Below are 20,408 nucleotides of genomic sequence, written 5' to 3' on the forward strand. Positions count from 1 at the left end.
AGACAGTGAATGTTCCTGAGTGGCCGAGTTACAATTTTGACTTAAATCTACTTGAAAATCTATGGCAGGACCTGAAAATGTTTTTTTAGCAATGATCAACAACCAACTTGACAGAGCTTTAAGAATTTTAATGTGCAAATATTGTACAATCCAGGTATGCAAAGCTCTTAGAGACTTACCCAGAAAGATTCACAGCTGTAATTGCTGCACATGTGCAAATGGAACACAATGTGATTCTAACATGTATTCTATCATGTGGTTAAATACTCATCTAATCAAGAGATATTAGTGTTTTATTTTTCATATACATATACAGTACCAGGCAAAAGTTTGGACACACCTACTCATTCAAGGGTTTTTCTTAACATTGTAAAATACTAGTGAAGACATCAAAACTATGAAATAACACGTACGGAATCATGTACTGTAGTAACCAAAAAAGTGTTAAACAAATCAAAATATATTTTATATTTTAGCCACCCTTTGCCTTGATGACAGCTTTGCACACTCTTGGCATTTTCTCAACCAGCTTCACTTGGAATGCTTTTCCAACAGTCTTGAAGGAGTTCCCACATATGCTGAGCACTTGTTGGCTGCTTTTCCTTCACTCTGCGGTCCAAGTCATCCCAAAACATCTCAATTGGTTTGAGGTCAGGTGATTTGTGGAGGCCAGGTCATCTAATGCAGCAATCCATTACTCTCCTTCTTGGTCAAATAGCCCTTACACAACCTGGCGGTGTGTTGGGTCATTGTCCTGTTGAAAAACAAATGATAGTCCCACTAAGCACAAACCAGATGGGATGGCGTATCGCTGCAGAATGCTGTGGTAGCCATGCTGGTTAAGTGTGCCTTAAATGCTAAATAAATCACTGACAGTGTCACCAGCAAAGCACCCCTACACCATCACACCTCCTCCTCCATGCTTTACGGTGGGAACCACTCATGCAGAGATCATCCGTTCACCAACTCGGCGTCTCACAAGGACATGGCGGTTGTAACCAAAAATCATACATTTGGACTCATCAGACCAAAGAACAGATTTCCACCGGTCTAATGTCCATTGCTCATGTGTTTTGGCCCAAGCAAGTCTCTTCATCTTATTGGTGACTTTTAGTAGTAGTTCCTTTGCAGCAATTCGACCATGGAGGCCTGATTCACGCGGTCTCTTCTGAACACTTGGTGTTGAGACATGTCTGTTACTTGGACTCTGTGAAGCATTTATTTGGGCTTTCTGAGGCTGGTAACTCGAATGAACTTATCCTCTGCAGAAGAGGTAACTCTGGGTCTTCATTCCTGTGATGGTCCTCATGAGAGCTAGTTCAAATCAAATCAAATCAAATTTATTTATATAGCCCTTCGTACATCAGCTGAAATCTCAAAGTGCTGTACAGAAACCCAGCCTAAAACCCCAAACAGCAAGCAATGCATGTGAAAGAAGCACGGTGGCTGGGAAAAACTCCCTAGGAAAAACTCCTGAGAAAGGCCAAAAACCTAGGAAGAAACCTAGAGAGGAACCAGGCTATGAGGGGTGGCCAGTCCTCTTCTGGCTGTGCCGGGTGGATATTATAACAGAACATGGTCAAGATGTTAAAATGTTCGTAAATGACCAGCATGGTCAAATAATAATAATCATAGTAATTGTCGAGGGTGCAACAAGCACGTCCGGTGAACAGGTCAGGGTTCCGTAGCCGCAGGCAGAACAGTTGAAACTGGAGCAGCAGCATGGCCAGGTGGACTGGGGACAGCAAGGAGTCATCATGCCAGGTAGTCCTAGGGCTCAGGTCCTCCGAGAGAAAGAAAGAAAGAAAGAAAGAAAGAGAGAATTAGAGAGAGCATATTTACATTCACACAGGACACCGGATAAGACAAGAGAATACTCCAGATGTAACAGACTGACCCTAGCCCCCCGACACATAAACTACTGCTCCTAGTTTCATCATGGGCTTGATGGGTTTTGCGACTGCACTTGAAGAAACGTTCAAAGTTCTTGAAATGTTCCGTATTGACTGACCTTCATGTCTTAAAGTACTGATGGATTGTCTTTTCTCTTTGCTCATTTGATCTGTTCTTGCCATTACCAAATAGGGCTATCTTCTGTATACCACCCCTACCTTGTCACAACACAACTGATTAAGAAGGAAAGAAATTCCACAAATTATCTTTTAACAAGGCACAACTGTTATTTATAATGCATTCCAGGTGACTACCTCATGAAGCTGGTTGAGAGAATGCCAAGAGTGTGCAAAGCTGCCATCAAGGCAAAGGGTGGCTACTTTGAAGAATCTCAAATATTAAATATATTTTGATTTGTATAACACTTTTTTTGTTACTACATGATTCCATATGTGTTATTTCATAGTTTTGATGTCTTCACCATTATTCTACAATGTAGAAAATAGTAAAAATAAAGAAAAACCATGGATTGAGTAGGTGCGTTCAAACTTTTGACTTGTACTGTATATACATTTTTTTTAATATTAGATTTTTTCTTCCATTTTGACATTACAGAGTATTTTGTGTAGATCTTTGACAAAAAAAATGACAAAAAAAATCCATTTTAATCCCACTTTATAACGCCAAAAAAATTGTAAAAAGTCAAGGGGTCTAAATACTTCCTGAAGGCACTGTATGTGATAGTATGTGCCATAAATGAATCTGCATTGACTGCCCAACAGCCATTTACTGAAGAGAGGACATTGTTTTGGCCACTCAGTTAAAACCTTGACCAACATTTCCTTTGTGACATGATGAGTAGATAAGTGAAGAGAGGCAGAGAGATGGAGTAGAGCGAGATGACCTCACCTCTGGGACATCATCAGAATGCAGGGTGGCGACTGCCATTTCTCACTCTGTAAGTGTATGTCAGGAGGGTGACTTGTCCTCTAAAGTTTGCTCTTATTGTTTTCTGTTGGAGACTTACTGACATTTTTCCACACCTCTTTAGGGTAGTGTCTCCTTGGATATTGATTGATGAATGTATTCCAGATCCTTGAAGGACAAATCACTCTGCCTGGTTGTGCATATATATGTATGTATGAGCAATATAGCAACAGATTCTGAACTAGGGATGGGCATGAGTAATCAAATATGCCAATGAGCGTCATAGCTTTAACCAGAGATCCCATTTTTCAAATACTTCTAAACTATTTGGTGGAATGTGATTTGTGGCTGCCTGAACCGGCAAGTGAAATGTTCGCCCAATTTTTCAAAAATGGTGTCTAGTGTTCCATTTCTACATGTGCATTTGCGGGGCACAACAAAAAAGAAACCAAGCCAAGCACCACACAATTCTTCACCCTAAATTTACATTCCCCCCTCCATGTGTCATTCACTCAATTGCGTTCCCCGACCGCTCCCTACACACACATTGTGCTGAGTGCGCACACCAACTCCCGTCTAACTGATGGGATACACAAGCCAATGTCATTTCCAAATGATGATAGTTTTATCACAAATTCAAAATGGACTGGTTGATTGATTGAGCTGCAGTTGCCATTTAGAATTGGTTAGCCTTGGCTATAACCCCCCCAAACCATAGACCGATTCCACACTGAAAATACGCAAAACATTAGGTTAATAAAGACAAAGAGCATATTTTTTATCAGAATCATTAAGCCTAGGCCTGCTCGCCAAACGGATGTCGTAGCCATAATTCATCACCATTCGGTGTTCAATGTGGAATTTTGAATCCATTTTAAACTTCCAAAGAACAGGCAGAATAAACTAAATCGTATACCTGTATATCGAAAAGAAGACAGCTTTCATCTTGTAACCCTGAAAAAATGGGTTCAACGCACCAAATTGAGCCCTTTTCAAATGAGCACTCATTGAGAATAACTGTCCCAGACTCGAGATGTGCATCACATCGCAGAGGCAACTTTTTAATTTGGAAAAACATTCTGTTCTATTGTATTCTGTTATAAAATTGGTATCTTGACTGTGATAAGGGCTCGGGAAATAAGAGCATCTTGTATGCTAAATTAACAAAGTACAGCCATAGGCTTCTACAAGCAAGCGCCACTGCTGAGGTTACTGCTTTTTGAAGATTGTGTTCCACGATATACTATAACCAGTTGATATTACGGTTTCATACATTAAATTAATCATCAACGGTACGTTTTTATTGGCTGAATATATATATATATATATTGCTAAACCGCCCTATATATATATATATATATATATATATATATATATATATATATATATATATATATATAGGGCGGTTTAGCAATAAGAATTTGTTAACTGTAACGGTTATGATAAATTAAGCATTGTCTGCGCTGTTGGCATTGACCTTGATAAATGCGCATCTTTGATGTCAAAGATGTACTTGATTGAGTATGGCAAATTGAAGCAAATCCATACAATTAAATGCAGCAATCTTTTCAGAGAGCCCAGATGTATTTTTTATTTTTTTTTGCTGAACATATTTCATGTGATGATATATAACGCAGTTCTGTCAGGTATCTTAAATTCAAGCCAGAGAATACAATGCATGTATTTTAAAGGTTCCAAGTGCTGTTTTGATATGGCAGGGTTTTCAGAGCTGTTTTCTGTGAGTCAGTTGCAGGGTCACAGATGAGGTTAAAAGTGATAGCGATCTGGGCCTGCTGATTTACCGAGCAGCGTTTGAAAACACAAGAGGCCGATTTCTCTTTCTCTTCATTGTTGGCTCTGTGATGCCTGGTCTCGGTGGTTTTCTCTGCAAGGCTATCTATCAACTCTGTTTTTCAGCCTAAAAAGAGAAGAGCGTTCCTTCCCCCTTGCATACGATCTTTCAAAATGGATTTGATTGAGAATTAGAACAGCATAATTCATTTAAAATATTTATAACAGTTTCCAGACAGGAAGTGTTGGAAATCACCATTGGTTTGCAGTTATTCTATATAACAGGGTTAAATTAGAAGTTAATTAAGCAATACATATCATAGAAGAAATTGTCAGTGTCCGTGTATAGGAAATTAGAAATAGTCAGTTGCAGGACACCGAACTGAGTAAAACATACGCATTTTACTCTTAAGAAAAGTTCATCATACAAAATCCACGCAGGGATAAAACAATAACTATACATACGACGAACACGACCAACAGTAAAACAATAACGCACAAAACATCATGAATATAAGAGGGTTAAAATAGGGAAGTAATCACAACGAAATGGGAACCAGGTGTGAACAGTCAAGACATAACAAATGGGCAAAGAAACATGGATCGGTGGCAGCTAGAAAGCCGGTGACGATGGCTGCCGAACGCCACCCGAACAAGAAGAGGCACCAACTTCGGCGGAAGTCGTGACAGAAATACAGTATGTTCTTACACTAAACAAAAATATAAATCAACATACAAAAATTAACGATTTTACTGAGTTTCTGTTCATATAAGGAAATCAGTCAATTGAACTAAATTCATTAGGCTCTAATCTATGCATTTCACATGGCTGGGAATACAGATATGCACCTGTTGGTCACAAACACCTTAAAAAAAGGTAAGCGCTTGGATCAGAAAACCAGTCAGTATCTTGTGTGACCACCATCTGCCTCATGCAGAGTGACACATCTCCTTCGCATAGAGTTGATCAGGCTGTTGATTGTGGCCTGTGGAATGTTGTCCCACTCCTCTTCAATGGCTGTGCGAAGTTGCTGGATATTGGCGGGAACTGGAACACACTGTTGTACACGTCGATGGTGGCAGATTAATGGCACGGCAATGGGCCTCATGATCTCGTCACAGTGTCTCTGTCCATTGAAATTGCTATCGATAAAATGCAATTGTGTTCTTGTCCATAACTTATCCCTGCCCATACCATAACCCCACCACCACCATGGGGCACTCTATTCACAATGTTGACATCAGCAAACCGCTCGCCCATACATCACCATAGACGCTGTCTGCCATCTGCCCGATGCAGTTGAAACCAGGATTAATCCGTGAAGAGCATTCTTCTCCAGCATTCCAGTGGCCATCGAAGGTAATCATTTGCCCACTGAAGCCGGATATGATGCCAAACTGCAGTCAGGTCAAGACCCTGGTAAGGATGACGAGCATGCAGATGAGCTTCCCTGAGATGGATTTTTCTGATAGTTTGTACAGAATTTCTTTGGTTGTGCAAACCCCCACTTTCATCAGCAGTCCAGGTGTCTGGTCTCAGATGATCCCACAGGTGAAGAAGCTGGATGTGGAGGTCCTGGGCTTGCATGGTTAAACGTGTCTGCGGGTGTGAGGTCGGTTGGATGTACAGCCAAATTTTCTAAAACGATGTTGGAGGCGGCTTATGGTAGAGAAATGCACATTACATTCTCTGGCAACAGCTCTGGTGGACATTCCTGCAGTCAGCATGCCAATTGCACGCTCTCTCAAAACATTAGACATCTGTGGCATTGTGTTGTGTGACAGATGTGGAGGTCCTGGGCTGACATGGTTACACGTGGGGGGTTGTGCGGTTGTGAGGTCGGTTGGATGTACTGCCAAATTATCTAAAACAAAGTTGGAGGCAGCTTATGGTCTTTTACTGTCCCCAGCACAAGGTACACCTGTGTAATGATCATGCTGTTTAATCAGATTGTTAATATGCCACACCTGTCAGGTGGATGGATTATCTTGGCAAAAGAGAAATGCTCACTAACAGGGATGTAAACAAATGTACACAAAATTTGAAAGAAATAAGCATTTTGTGCGTATGGAAAAATGTTGGGATCTTTTATTTCAGCTCACTTTACATGTTGCGTTTATATTTTTGTTCAGCATAGCTCAGGTTTTGTAGCACAGTAGTTTGTCGTTTGACAAATGTCACACCACTCCAAAGATCTACATACTTTTCTCAGGAGGGGAGGAAGATGGGGAGACAAAAAATGTGTCATTAAAAATGGTCACTATTAGTTAAGGTTGAATGTTTGGGTCCTTAGTGAGCCGCCAATAAAGTAATCCAAAGGAAACACTGCATGAACACACCTAAAGCATTCCAAGTCCTGTTAGCTAAGCTTCCAGGAATAAATTGCTCTGGAGTTGCAGCTGAGAAGAATTTAGTCATCGTTTGGGTTGGAAATAGAGTGGCGAAGTACTGAAAAAGCAAAGAATTTCTCACACTTACCCTCTAAAGGAGGAATAACTTCTTAAAGGCCAGGTGCAGTCAAACATGAATTCACTGTGTTTTATACATATTTCCACTCTGAGGTTGGAATAATACTTAGAAATTGTGAAAATTATAATAATGCCCTTTTCGTGTAATATGTGTTTGGAAAGAACAACTGAAATTTCAGCCTGTTTTGGTGGGATGGAGTTTTGGCCTGCCTAGTGACATCACCAGGTGGTAAATTAGTTAAGATAGCAATAAATAAGAGAGTTCCAAACCTCTCTGCCAATAACAGCTAGTTTTCAGTTTTCCCTTCCACACTCAGAATACTCCCAGACAGTCCTAGCTAAATTCTTGCTTGAGGAATTGCTCTTCTATACCCACAAAAGTGTGGGCCATTGACATAGGTTCCATCAACAGGTAGTATTTATTTGTCATGCATTTATTATTAATGCATGATGGTTGGTCCCACCAGAGTGCTCTTATGTCATTTTCTTGTATGTTATTAATGGAAGCCCAGTGCCTTTTGAAGCTCTGGCAGTGGTTGCTACTACTGTCACATCGCATACACTCAGTCGCTCTAATTGGACTGAACTGTCTTACTTATCCCTCTTTTACTCTCCTCGAGAGATCTCAAAGCATATTTATTTACATTAGGTGGTTATCCATCCTAATTAGATGTGTATGATCTAATTTGAAGTGTCTGATGAGATGTTTCTTCCTGCCAGCTTGTTTCCTCAGTGGGAGAGCAAATTGACCCAGGATATGTAATATGAACAAACTAGTTATAACTGTACCATGGAGAATGAGAAAGGATGTAATCTCAGTTTCAATATGTTCTTATCAAATCCCAGGCAAATTAGAATGTTTGTGTTGTTGTATTATTCTGCGCTGTGCATTCATGGTTGGATTGGAATACAGTATGAGATGTTTTAAACTGAGGGGGGCCTGCGGTGTCCAATGCATTCCCACCTTGAGAGAAAGAGAGGAAGCAGTTTTTCCATTGTTAGGCTACTTAGTGGCCTTTTTCTCTCTGTCAGAGACTGCTCTCTACTCTCATTAGGGTAAATCCATTTTAATTCAAAACATTTTTGACAGAACATCTTTTGATTTGAACAAAACCTGTAAAAGTGCCCATTGTAAAAGTGCTCAGAAAGTGACTTTTTGGACCCGAATGCCAAAACATTCAAAAGATAAAGGTGCTCAAAGTAGACCCATTTTGCATACCCCACCAAACCATGAGACATCCATGACTTGATCACAGGAAAAGATGAATGGTTGACATTGATATCATTTATAGCTGCTTTATGTAACCTTCCTGGGGCAAACCGACCAAATTCACATAGAAATGTAAGTTATAGATCTGTCATTCTCATTAAAAGCAGGTCTAAGAAGCAGTAGATATGTACTACTGTATGTGCACTATTTCTATGTTTCCTGGTTTTAAGTTTCAGTTTTTGCTTCTTTAACTTACAGTTTACTTGATACAATGATTCTCTACACTATACTTGCTTGTTTTGTCACATAAACTAAAATTATGCGAACTATTAGAATTTGAGCAACCATGAAATTGCGGAGCGATTTCTGCATAGTGCATCTTTAAAAGCTTACAAACAGGGTTGTCAAAATATTTATAGTTTCAAAAAGAAAGTTTTTTTTTCTTCATATTCAAATATGTTGTAACTTGGACCCTATTTTACATTATCTAAGGCTTTTGTGTTGTGCCCGACCATGCTCTTACAGGGTGGGTTTCAGATTTTGGCTGATAAATGTACTAAAATGGGAATAACATTTACATTTCTACTTTCAAATGGTACCACAAAGATGGTTGGAGGTCCACACATCTGAGAATGTTGACTTGAAGTGGAATATCTGTTGTTTAAAATTATACTAGGAAACCTATTGAAATCATAGAAATATAGATAGTAGAATAGACATGACCATTTAAGTTGACATTCAACAGTGGGTCGACAAGTGTTCATCTTTGTGGTAGTAATGATAAGTAAACATTTCCATTCAATTTCAATTTCAATCGTGTACCAGCTAAATTGCAGTGGTCTGAAGGGCTAGGTCCATTCTATTAATTATATTTCTATGATTTAAATGACACCCACCCTGTATTCAAGAGCATGTTGTGTCTCGACCGAAGACGGGCACAACACAAAAACCTAAAATTATGTGAAATAGGGTCTTAGCTACAACAGATGTGAATTTGAAAATATTCAGAGTTTACTCGCTTTTAGATAATTTACCTTAAAGTTTAAAAAATGTGATCATTTTTATAAAAAAAAAATTCAAAAAATAATAAAATTGGTTGACAATACTGTAAGCTTTTCAATGATATCCAACTGAACCGTTTACATTTTCCAGTGATGAGGACATCGATGTCTCATGGTATGGTGGGGTATGCAAAATGGGTCAATTTAAGCACCTTTATCTGCTGAATGTTTAGGCAAACAGGTCCAAAAAGTCACTTTCTGACCACTTCTTCCATGGGAAAACATGTATGGAAAGTTTAGTTTAAATCAAAAGGGATGCTCTCAAAAAGTGATTGAATTCAAATGGATTTACCCATTAATCTCGCTCTCTCCATTTATCTCTCTCATTCTCTCTCCCCCTTTTATCCTGTGGAGCAATGTTTAGCAGGGCACTCTGTACTGTCCTCTGTGTGTGAATGTGTGTATATGTGTCTGTGTGTATGCGTGTGTGAGTGAATTTCCACTGCTCTGACCTGAATACTGTTCTCTGACAGTGGGGTAGGCTTTGGCTTCACTCCCCACAACTACAGGATTACCTCTGTTTACTGGACGCTCAAAACATTACCATCATGCATAACACAAATTAGATGGGGCATACCATGCCTAACATGGTAGAGAGCTTACACAATACTATTTTTCATCTCTTGGTTTTATTAGATATCAGTGCATATTCTATAATATGCCACATGATAAAGCATTGTTGTCTATTTAATGCCATAAATTAAGTGGAAATTAATTAGTCGTGGTATGTAATCATGTAACCCAGGGATGGGCAACTGTAGGGCCGCGGATTCATTTTTTTGGGTTGAGAACTCAGTTGGTGTCTCAACTTATTTTTGAGAATATGTAGAGTTGCAGCAAGCTTTCTTTAAAACGGAAACATTTTCTCTACAGTGTGAAACAAACAAGAAATAAGACAAAAAACTGAACTTGAGCATGCATAACTATTCACCCCACCAAAGTCAATACTTTGTAGAGCCACCTTTTGCAGCAAATACAGCTGCAAGTCTCTTGGGGTATGTCTCTATAAGCTTGGCACATCTAGCCACTGGGATTTTTGCCCATTCTTCAAGGCAAAACTGCTCCAACTCCTTCAAGTTGGATGGGTTCCACTGTTGTACAGTAATCTTTAAGTCATACCACAGATTCTCAATTGGATTGAGGTCTGGGCTTTGACTAGGCCATTCCAAGACATTTAAATGTTTCTCCTTAAACCACTCGAGTGTTGCTTTAGCAGTATGATTAGCGTCATTGTCCTGCTGGAAGGTGAACCTCTGTCCCAGTCTCAAATCTCTGGAAGACTGAAACAGGTTTCCCTCAAGAATTTCCCTGGATTTAGCTCCATCCATTATTCCTTCAATTCTGACTCGTTTCCCAGTCCCTGCTGATGAAAAACATCCCTACAGCATGATACTGCCACCACCATGCTTCATTGTGTGGATTCTGCTCTCGGGGTGATGAGAGGTGTTGGGTTTGCACCAGACGTATCGTTTTCCTTGATGGGCAAAATGCTCAATTTTAGTGTCATCTAACCAGAGTACCTTCTTTCATATGTTTGGGGAGTCTCCCACATGCGTTTTGGCGAACAGCAAATGTGTTTGCTTATTTTTTTCTTTAAGCAATGGCTTTTTTTCTGGCCACTCTTACATAAAGCCCAGCTCTGTGGAGTGTATGGCTTAACGTGGTCCTATGGACAGATACTCCAATCTCCGCCGTGGAGCTTTGCAGCTCCTTCAGGGTTATCTTTGGTCTCTTTCTTGCCTCTCTGATTAATGCCCTCCTTTCCTGGTCCGTGAGTTTTGGTGGGCGGCCCTCTTTTGGCATGGTTTGTTGTGGTGCTATATTTTTTTCATAAAAAAAAAAAATTGGATTTAATGGAGCTCCGTGGGATGTTCAAAGTTTCTGATCTTTTTTTATAACCCAACCCTGATCTGTACTTCTCTACAACTTTATGTGTGTACGCAGTCCCGCGGGCCACTGCGGCCCCTCATGATGAGTTTGGATTTTTTGTGGCCCCCACCCTATTCAAAGTTGCCCATCCATGATGTAACCTGTATGCCCTTGGCTCAGTGCCTGCTCACTCACTCATTTTTTGTGTTTGCTAATGCCAGAATGTAAACTGATTTGAATCTAAGCCATGCTGATTGTAACAACAACACAGTGTCTATGAATCAGAGACATGGGTAATCATGTCCTGCACTATGTCAAGTCCGAGTCCGCCCAGTCAGAGTACAGTCTATTGTTGGAGGTCTATGTCCACTTTCGTGTGTGTTTGTGTGGTGTGAGTGTGGTGTGTGTGTGCGAGCATGTTTGTGCGTGTGTGTATGTGTACGCGTCTGTGTGTGTGTGCTGAACGGCCAGAGTAGGAGATTAATCTTCCCATTAGTGTCATATGGTGAACAGCCTCAGCAGTCTAAGATCTACAGCACAGCCAGAATGAATTGGGAACCACTTCAGTAGCTTTTCAAACATCTTCCACAAATTTTGGAGTTTATGTCATGGTTTCGCTAGAGCCAGGACCATGCACAGTGTAGTTCCCGGTCATACTTCAAATACTCAAGGTTCAGGGGAGAAACCGCTTAATGTTTAAACATCCATATCTTGCTGAGTTTAGCCAGCTGTACATGTTTCAGAGTGAATTCAGATATAGGTAACAGTCAGTAGTGTGTGTGTGTGTGTGTGTGTGCGTGCGTGCGTGTGCTCCTCCTGACCGGAGCTACAAACAGACCTCTCTCAGGAAATAGGAAGACTTATTTATTCAACTGGACTTCCATCCTGCCTTTCACTCTCTCTGCTGCCAATCACCTAACAATGCAATACAGCAATCTAACAACACACACCAACCTCCACTTTAGAACGAGATGTGTTTAACTGGGATAGTTCATTGACATGATAACAGTATAAGATCAAAGCAACAACAGCTGTCATTATTGTTGTCTGCTCACAGTACAAAATAACCCACACCCACAGTACATCTCATAACCAAAGAAAAGTTACAGCTGTTATTATTGTTTTCTGCTCAGTTCTCATAGTACCTTGACTATGAGACAGGAGCACTGAGAAGACCTCTGGCTGTGGTTGGCTGCTGTGTGTGCTGTGAACAAGAAGAGCAAAGTAAGAGGCACAGTGAATGACCTTTGACCTTACCCTTCGCCGGTCCACCCGCTCCCTCATAACATGATTCATATAATCAAAGGCTCCCATTGACAAGAGGAGAGATCTGAGAAGCCCTGGCCTGTAGAGTGCTCCACGCTCCACTCAGTATCTACTCTCCGTTCCACTGTATCCACTCGTTTAGTTTTCCCATCTCAGGATAGATAGGTTTTCATACAGTGAGGCAGTGCTTGAAAACCAACATATGGGGAGCTCCAGAACTTGGAGAGAGGGTTGGAGAGAAACTGACCCTAATGTACTTAGAGGGTTTATGTGCTGTCGGGTCCATTGAAAGCCAATGGAGATTGCCAAAACCAATTTCGCCATGCCAATCATTGTGGACCACCAAAAATCCACAGGCACAAGAATAAATGAAAGTGAATGAGCATGCGGTGAAGTGCAGCTTTGAGAATAACTTTAGCCTATGAACTGGTAGAGTAGGGAGTGTGGGTTGGGGTAATGGTGCAGTGGGTTTTAACTCTGGACCAAACAATTTAACAGCGAGCACACATCATTAAGGACAGACAGGAGTCATTTATCTAACGATAATGATGGTTTCTGTATGAGTATGCGTTGTTCTCTCTTTTGTGTGTGTAACTCTTTTTACATTGACTGATTTAGCATCAGTTCCATCAGAGGAATCCTTCACTGCTGGTGGTCTACAGGCTTACTGTATCTGTAATGGTGCAGAAAATATGCCCTTTAATTGTTCGATTTTTGGTTGATTCTGTGAGGCACTCAGCTGATGTGTTGGATATACAGTAAAACATTGACTTATTCTGCTCTGGCTTTGTACAGCTGGAAATGATCGTTTGGTTTCAATGCAGTGCCTTGTTTTACAAATAAAAACTATCATCGTTCAATTTTTATGGTTACATTGGGAAAGGGGCACATTATACTTATTAGTGCTAGTGGTAATGTTTTAATGCCTTTGGCTGGCCTTGCATGTTTTTATGACTGCTGATGTGACCAGCAGTTGGGGTTGGGCTGAGACTACAGGCTAGACGACCCATACTGCACTGGTGTATTGTGTTCTACTGTACACACATCTGGACGGAGAGAGAGCCAGACTCCTTCTGATTCTCATCACTCCCGACAGGCCCAGTCAAAAGGAAACCGGGGGGACACGATTTCAGGAAGTTTTCTTTGGCCCGAGAGAAAACCAAAAAGTAGGGTTAGGAAAGGATGCCGGTCCATTTTTAGCAATGTTGGTTTGGGAAATCGAGGGACTGGGAGTGGGGATTGGGAACAGAGTGATCCTGGCTAAAACCACTGTGATGTTTATAATGTTTGTGTCAGACCGACATGGTATTTCTTAGAAAAAACCTCCGTACAATATCATTCTCTGTCACTGATGATACATATGATGGCCATGGTAAAATGTATGTAATATCCGACCACATCAAAGCGATAAAGAGTATTATTTCCTTTCTGAATAGAGATACCCATTCAGGGTTAACTGTGTATTCACAACTCAGTTTCATCATGTTAGTAAAGCATTAGTAAAAGTTGCCATCTTTGCATTTCGACGAATCTTCTTGGCCTTGTGATCTATGGGAACTGCACTGTCACGTCTTGAATGAATCACAAATGGCGTTTTTGTTGTTAGGAGGCTAGAGTTTACATCTTAATGTCACAATGAGCTTGCATGCTCGGCCCTGACAAGAGCTCAGCTCAATGTATCTCATCGCTAACTGCCAACCACTTACTGTACTGCCAGATGAGAGGGTTTTAAGGGGCAATCCCCCTCCCTGTCTCCAGCAATGTGACTCTCAAAACCCACAGTGGCATGATAAGTGACCTACCTCCCTTATCTCTCCTCTCTCTCATTCTCTTTCGCTCTCTCTTGCTTACTCTCTCTCGCTCTTTCTCTTTCACCCCCCCCGCCCTCTCTCTCTTTCTCTATCCCTCCCTCTCTCTTAGGGACCTGAGGAATAATTTGATTAGCACGGTGGAGCACGGGGCCTTCCGCGGACTGGTGGCTCTGAGGAGACTGTAAGTATGAAGCGGGTTGTCATAGTGTAGTGGGTGGGCTACACGGAGTGAAGAGGCCAGGGTCTTATAGGAGTTAAGGGGCATTGGTGAGGGGAGGGCGGGGAGAGTGGTGGGTTATTACACTGTTACAATTATGACGTCATGATTAAAGAAGAAGCAGCAAATTCATTATTTCCTGAAGTGGTAGATAAAACTCTGTCTGTCTGTCTGTCTGTCTGTCTGTCTGTCTGTCTGTCTGTCTGTCTGTCTGTCTGTCTGTCTGTCTGTCTGTCTGTCTGTCTGTCTGTCTGTCTGTCTGTCTGTCTGTCTGTCTGTCTGTCTGTCTGTCTGTCTGTCTGTCTGTCTGTCTGTCTGTCTGTCTGTCTGTCTGTCTGTCTGTCTGTCTGTCTGTCTGTCTGTCTGTCTGTCTGTCTGTCTGTCTGTCTGTCTGTCTGTTACGCACACTCGCACAAAGATGGTCATAGATAAACCCTGCAGCGTAAATGACTTAATTCCATCATGATTGTTAGGAGGTTTTAGGCTGCTGGGGTGTTGCAGCAGGCAAGTGAGCCAGGCTCTGGGAGCAGCAGAGTGCTAATTTAAGTGCTCCCCAACTGGTGATTACTTGAGTGCCTTGCTTATTTTCCCACAGCTGCTCCAGCAAAGCAGCTCTTTAATTACAGAGGGGAAGGGCACAGAGCCACGGCAGCCTTCTGTGTGTGTGAGTGTGTGTTTGTGCGTGCGCGTGTGTGTGTGTGGTGCATAAGTGTGTGAGGATGGATGGTAATGTGAGGGGTGAAGGGGTAACAGAAGGTCAGGGTTGATATCCCGCGATTTGGAATAAATAAACATTGGACTGGTGGTTTAACATCATAGTTCCTTGAGCTGCTTAAGCTCTCGTTATTACGTTATTATGAGAGGAGACGGCACAAAAACACACACAACACACTTGTTGTCACAGCCATGCTCATTCTGTATTATCTCATGCCAGCTCTCCTGCGATGATCGTGCTCTTAATGCTTTAAGTCAGATGGGCTTGGCTTATGTCTAAGCCATCATTTAAAGTGAGCTTTTTGTCCTTATAGGGATCTGTCCAACAATCGGATTGGCTGCCTCTCTCCTGAAATGTTTGTAGACCTTGGCAATCTCTCTAAATTGTGAGTAATCTCTAAATTGAAAACATACACCACTGTACGCACAATTTGAGATGTTTTGAGATGTAGGAGCTATGTTGTTTCTCTTAGATAAGGCTGTTTCAAAGTAATGCAACAGCAGATACTGTGGCTTTTGTACTTGTTCAAAGTTAACTGGTTTGATGTGTATTTGCCCTGTTTTCCCCACAGGAATCTATCTGGAAATATTTTCTCTTCCTTGCCGGTGGGACTATTCACACACCTCCTGTCTCTCGAAGTCCTGTAAGAAAACAAAAATGAAACAACACACACACAAACACACCCTACGAATAGTCAGTCACACCCTTTACCAAAATGACACCAACACAGTGCGATGGTGGTTTTAACGCCGTTGCCGTATCCCCTCAGGCACTTCTCTACAGAGTCTCTGTTCTGTGACTGTCAGCTGGAGTGGCTGCTGCTGTGGGCCAGGGCAAACGGCGTGCTTCTGGGCAACGACACCCTGTGTGTTCATCCCACACACCTCCGCGGCCTGGAGGTCCGCAACCTGAGGGAGACACAGCTTAGATGTGGTATGTTATCTCACATCGTCCCTATCTCTCTTTAAATGAGGCATACACAACACCTACACAAGCATTACATGACCCTTTTTCTGTGTATATGAATTTGAATTTGCATTGTCCCACAAAATAAATGAGTATTATGACGAATATGGCCTATGATGATGACGATGTCTGAAAGTCTGTGGCTGAATATTCCCTGCTGTCTGTCTGATCACCCCTCTGTGTACGTAAGGTGAGTGAATGGCCCGTGAGGAAGACATGGAGGAAAGCTCTGGAGACTGGTGAGGTAGCTAGCTGTTCTGGTGTTTCCATCGCTGCTCTGTGCTGTGCTGTGTGCTGTTCTGTGTGCTCTGAGCCATGGGGGGAATCACATCTCGTTTCTGATAGCAGCTCTCCCCCTGCCCTGCCTCTACACTCCCCGTATCCTGCACACGCTTAGAGGATATTGCACCGGGACGAGAAAACAAGAGTCACTGCTCGAAATGGAAATTGGGGTGGGGTGGTGGGGGTTGTGTGTGCGCGTGTGTGTGTGTGTTAGGAAAACAAATATTGGGTGCTTTTATCAATGTCAATCAAACAAGATATAGCAGGCACATGATTTGTACAGTGACAAAACATGAGCATGAAGGGGGATTGATACAGCAGTTCAAGATACAACAATTGAGAGATTGGGGGTACCTAACGAAAGGTCTTTGATGTTGGAGATGGCATTTGACCAGCCCACTAAAGTTTTTGTAGCCGCATCATGCATCTTAGTGGTGGATTTATTTAGAATAAGAATGTCTAAAAAATACATTTTCCAGGAAGATTTTAAAGAAGTATTTGGATCCAGAATTGCCTTTTTTGACATACATTAACTATTTCATCGAACCGAATAGAATGTCACAAGTATTTCCTAGCAGAAACAGAACAAGTGACAGACACATTTCCATCTATCAAGGTGCGATGAAGGTATTTAACGTATTTCAAGAGGTCAGAGACCACTAGGCATTAGGTCCCGACCCATTTGTCACTCTTTCTAAGTCTTTTATGTGTTTGTTTATGCAGATTGTTGTATTCACACACTTCTTATCCACGTACCCTACCAAATACATTCTGAAGTTCTTCTATGTAATCCTGAGTGTGTGTTTTTCATTATGTGGAACAATCCAAGCAATTACTGGGTAATTCCACACAGTCGTATGACATAAAGCCAAGAGTGGAATTAGGATGGTTGGAATAGTGAATTGTCCTTTCAGTTTAACACATCCATTATGGGATTACCGTGCATGCCTCCGTGGGATTTTACTCCCTATACAACAGCCTCCTACAATACCTTATTTATTTGCTTGGCAAGAACCATTTTCGATTGGACACAGTGGAGTGCTCTAACAACCTCTTCTTGTAATGTTATTTTCAGCCTATTATCTCCGTATGGGTTCACTTAATGTCATGGAATGCAGCAAGGCTATACTGTGGCCATCAGCACTTCATCACGTATCAGCTGTGTTTGTTCAGCACCTGATGCTATAGGTCAAGGTATTACTGAGAATGACGGTCGATAAGATGACAATTGACAAAGCTACCCCTCCAACTCATACCAAACAAGAGATTTGTCTCTCTTTTCATTATGTTGAACTATTAGGTTGAACTATTAGGTTGCTCTGGAATTCCATCCATGCCGTCCTTTTTTTATTTTCTTCTATCGTAGTTCTCCAAAGTGATGTAACGAGTAGCAGATGTCAGGGTGAACACATTTTAAAGTGTTTCTCCTCCTTTCGTCTGTCTGACATGGCGTTCGGGTCGAGTGTCATTCTCAAGCGAAGGGAACGGACGGAGGGAGGAGGGAGGAGAGGTTTCCTGCCAGGATCAGGTGCTTCCTCAGATGGGGGTCAGGGCAACGTCTGTTCAGCTCATATAACACTGAGAAATAAGGAACACATGCACAGACGCACACAAACACGGAGGAATAAAGGAGGACGGCCCTCTACTTCTGTTTCCTCAAGGCTCATCAGTGAAAACCAGGCAGGGCCTCTTTGTGGAATTCATTGAAATGAAATACATTGCAGAGATTGGTTGATTCATACACAACCTGGGTCTCTGGATGTCTGGTGTTATTATATTAAGCTACGGCAGTGACATGTTCCTCTTATGGTCACTACAGGCCTTATGCATATAGACCAATATACCCATCAGACCTTGTGGCCAGCCAGTAGAACTTGGTTTGAAGTTTAATCAACTCCATATTCTGAAAAAGACAGAGTATTATCTGAGCAACATCTGAATACAATAAGAAGTGTGGAAAGTGTGTGTGAAAGGGCCTAATCGTATTGAGGAAATGGAAGGGTTGGACTTGTTTTGATTAATTAGGAGATTCTCATTTAATGGCTTCCCTTCCTGAATGATGTGGCTCACTCACAGACCGACTTAGCAGTTGTGGGTGGATGGCTGGGACTAGCCTGGTCGCAGATCTGTTTGTGCTGTCTTGCCAACTTCTATGGTCATAGTTGTGTTTGGCGAGACAGCACAAACAGATCAGGTACCAGGCTTTGGTGGAGCTGTTCTGTAGTGATTTGAATGGTTTCCTCTGTGGACTACTGCCAGACGTTTGGCCATGTGTCCACTCACTGCAGGACCAGCCATAGCAGCTGTTCGGCACGCCCCTCCTGCCAGGGAACACAGGTCAATCTGGTTAGGGGCCTGGGGCTGGGAATTGTTTTAAGATGGTCTTAACAAGGATCATTTAGCTATTGGATTTTGAATTTTAGGACCCCTGTCGGTAGCTATAATTTTGTGTATTTTTTTTATAAATATTTGATAAAACATTGAATTTGGCCTGCTATTAGTCCATAGAAACACATTTGATAACAGATTCATACATGGAAAAACAGATTGAAGTGCCTGTGTCCTATATCTGAGAGATATAAGAATTATAATAATTTACCATGGAATGACTCTTTGATGTGGAAATGCCCTATTCACTTCCATTACATTTTCATCCCGGTACCGGGTTTCCTTCAGACGAGTCCGTGACACTTGGGGGTCGTAGAGAAAAATGGAGAACAACAACATGTTCGTGAGAGTCTTATTAAAACCTCTCTGGGCCAGTGGGACGTTAGCGTCCCACTCTATTCAACAGCCAGTGGAATCGCGTGGCGCGAAATACAAATACCTCAAAAATGCAATAACTTCAATTTCTCAAACATATGACTATTTTACACCATTTTAAAGACAAGACTCTCGTTAATCTAACCACATTGTCCGATTTCAAAAAAGCTTTACAGCGAAAGCAAAACATTAGATTATGTCAGGAGAGTACCCTGCCAAAAACAATCACACAGGCATTTTCAAAAACCAAAACCACAGCTAAATGCAGTACTAACCTTTGATGATCTTCATCAGATGACACTCCTAGGACATTATGTTATACAATACATGCATGTTTTGTTCAATCAAGTTCATGTTTATATCAAAAACCAGCTTTTTACATTAGCATGTGATGTTCAGAACGAGCATACCCACCGAAAACTTCCGGTGAATTTACTAAATTACTCATGATAAACGTTGACAAAATACATAACAATTATTTTAAGAATTATAGATAGAACTCCTTTATGCAAACGCTATGTCAGATTTTAAAATAGCTTTTCGGCGAAAGCACATTTTGCAATATTCTGAGTACATAGCTCGGCCATCACAGGCTAGCTAATTTGACACCCACCAAGTTTGGGGCTCACTAAACTCAGAATTACTATTAGAAAAATTGGATTACCTTTGCTGTTCTTCATCAGAATGCACACCCAGGACTTCTACTTCAACAACAAATGTTGTTTTGGTTCCAAATAATCCATAGTTATATCCAAATACCTCCGTTTTGTTCGTGCGTTCAGGTCACTATCCGAAGGGTAACACGCGAGCGCATTTCGTACTTAGAAGCATGTCAAACGCTGTTTAAAATCAATTTTTATGCTATTTTTCTCGTAAAAGAGCGATAATATTCCAACCGGACAACGTTGTATTCATTCAAAGACTGAAAGAAATTTTTTTAGAAGTTTCGTGACCGCGCATCTCAGTCTCACTGTCCCCAGGCAGGCCACTTACAAACTCTGCTGCTGTACTTTGCCCAGAGACAGGAGACACGTCATTCCGCTTTCTGAACGCTTTAGAGAGCCAATGGAAGCCTTAGAAAGTGTCACGTAACAGCACAGATGCTGTAATATCGATAGAGATGCAACAGAAGGACAACAAATTGTCAGACAGGGCACTTCCTGTATGG

At 41.5% G+C, this 20,408-nt stretch overlaps 1 protein-coding gene across 1 annotated transcript in view; it reads left to right on the forward strand.

The window, feature by feature from the left end:
* Positions 1-20,408, forward strand: part of LOC115193959 (adhesion G protein-coupled receptor A3-like) — a 301,644-nt gene that overhangs the window by 74,912 nt on the left and 206,324 nt on the right. The window contains exons 3-6 of the mRNA XM_029753120.1: positions 14,407-14,478; positions 15,543-15,614; positions 15,801-15,872; positions 15,999-16,162. Coding sequence (XP_029608980.1) covers positions 14,407-14,478; positions 15,543-15,614; positions 15,801-15,872; positions 15,999-16,162 — 380 coding nt within the window. The remainder of the gene's footprint in view (positions 1-14,406; positions 14,479-15,542; positions 15,615-15,800; positions 15,873-15,998; positions 16,163-20,408) is intronic.

Source organism: Salmo trutta, chromosome 5 (assembly GCF_901001165.1).
Source record: "Salmo trutta chromosome 5, fSalTru1.1, whole genome shotgun sequence".
Lineage (NCBI taxonomy): Eukaryota > Metazoa > Chordata > Actinopteri > Salmoniformes > Salmonidae > Salmo > Salmo trutta.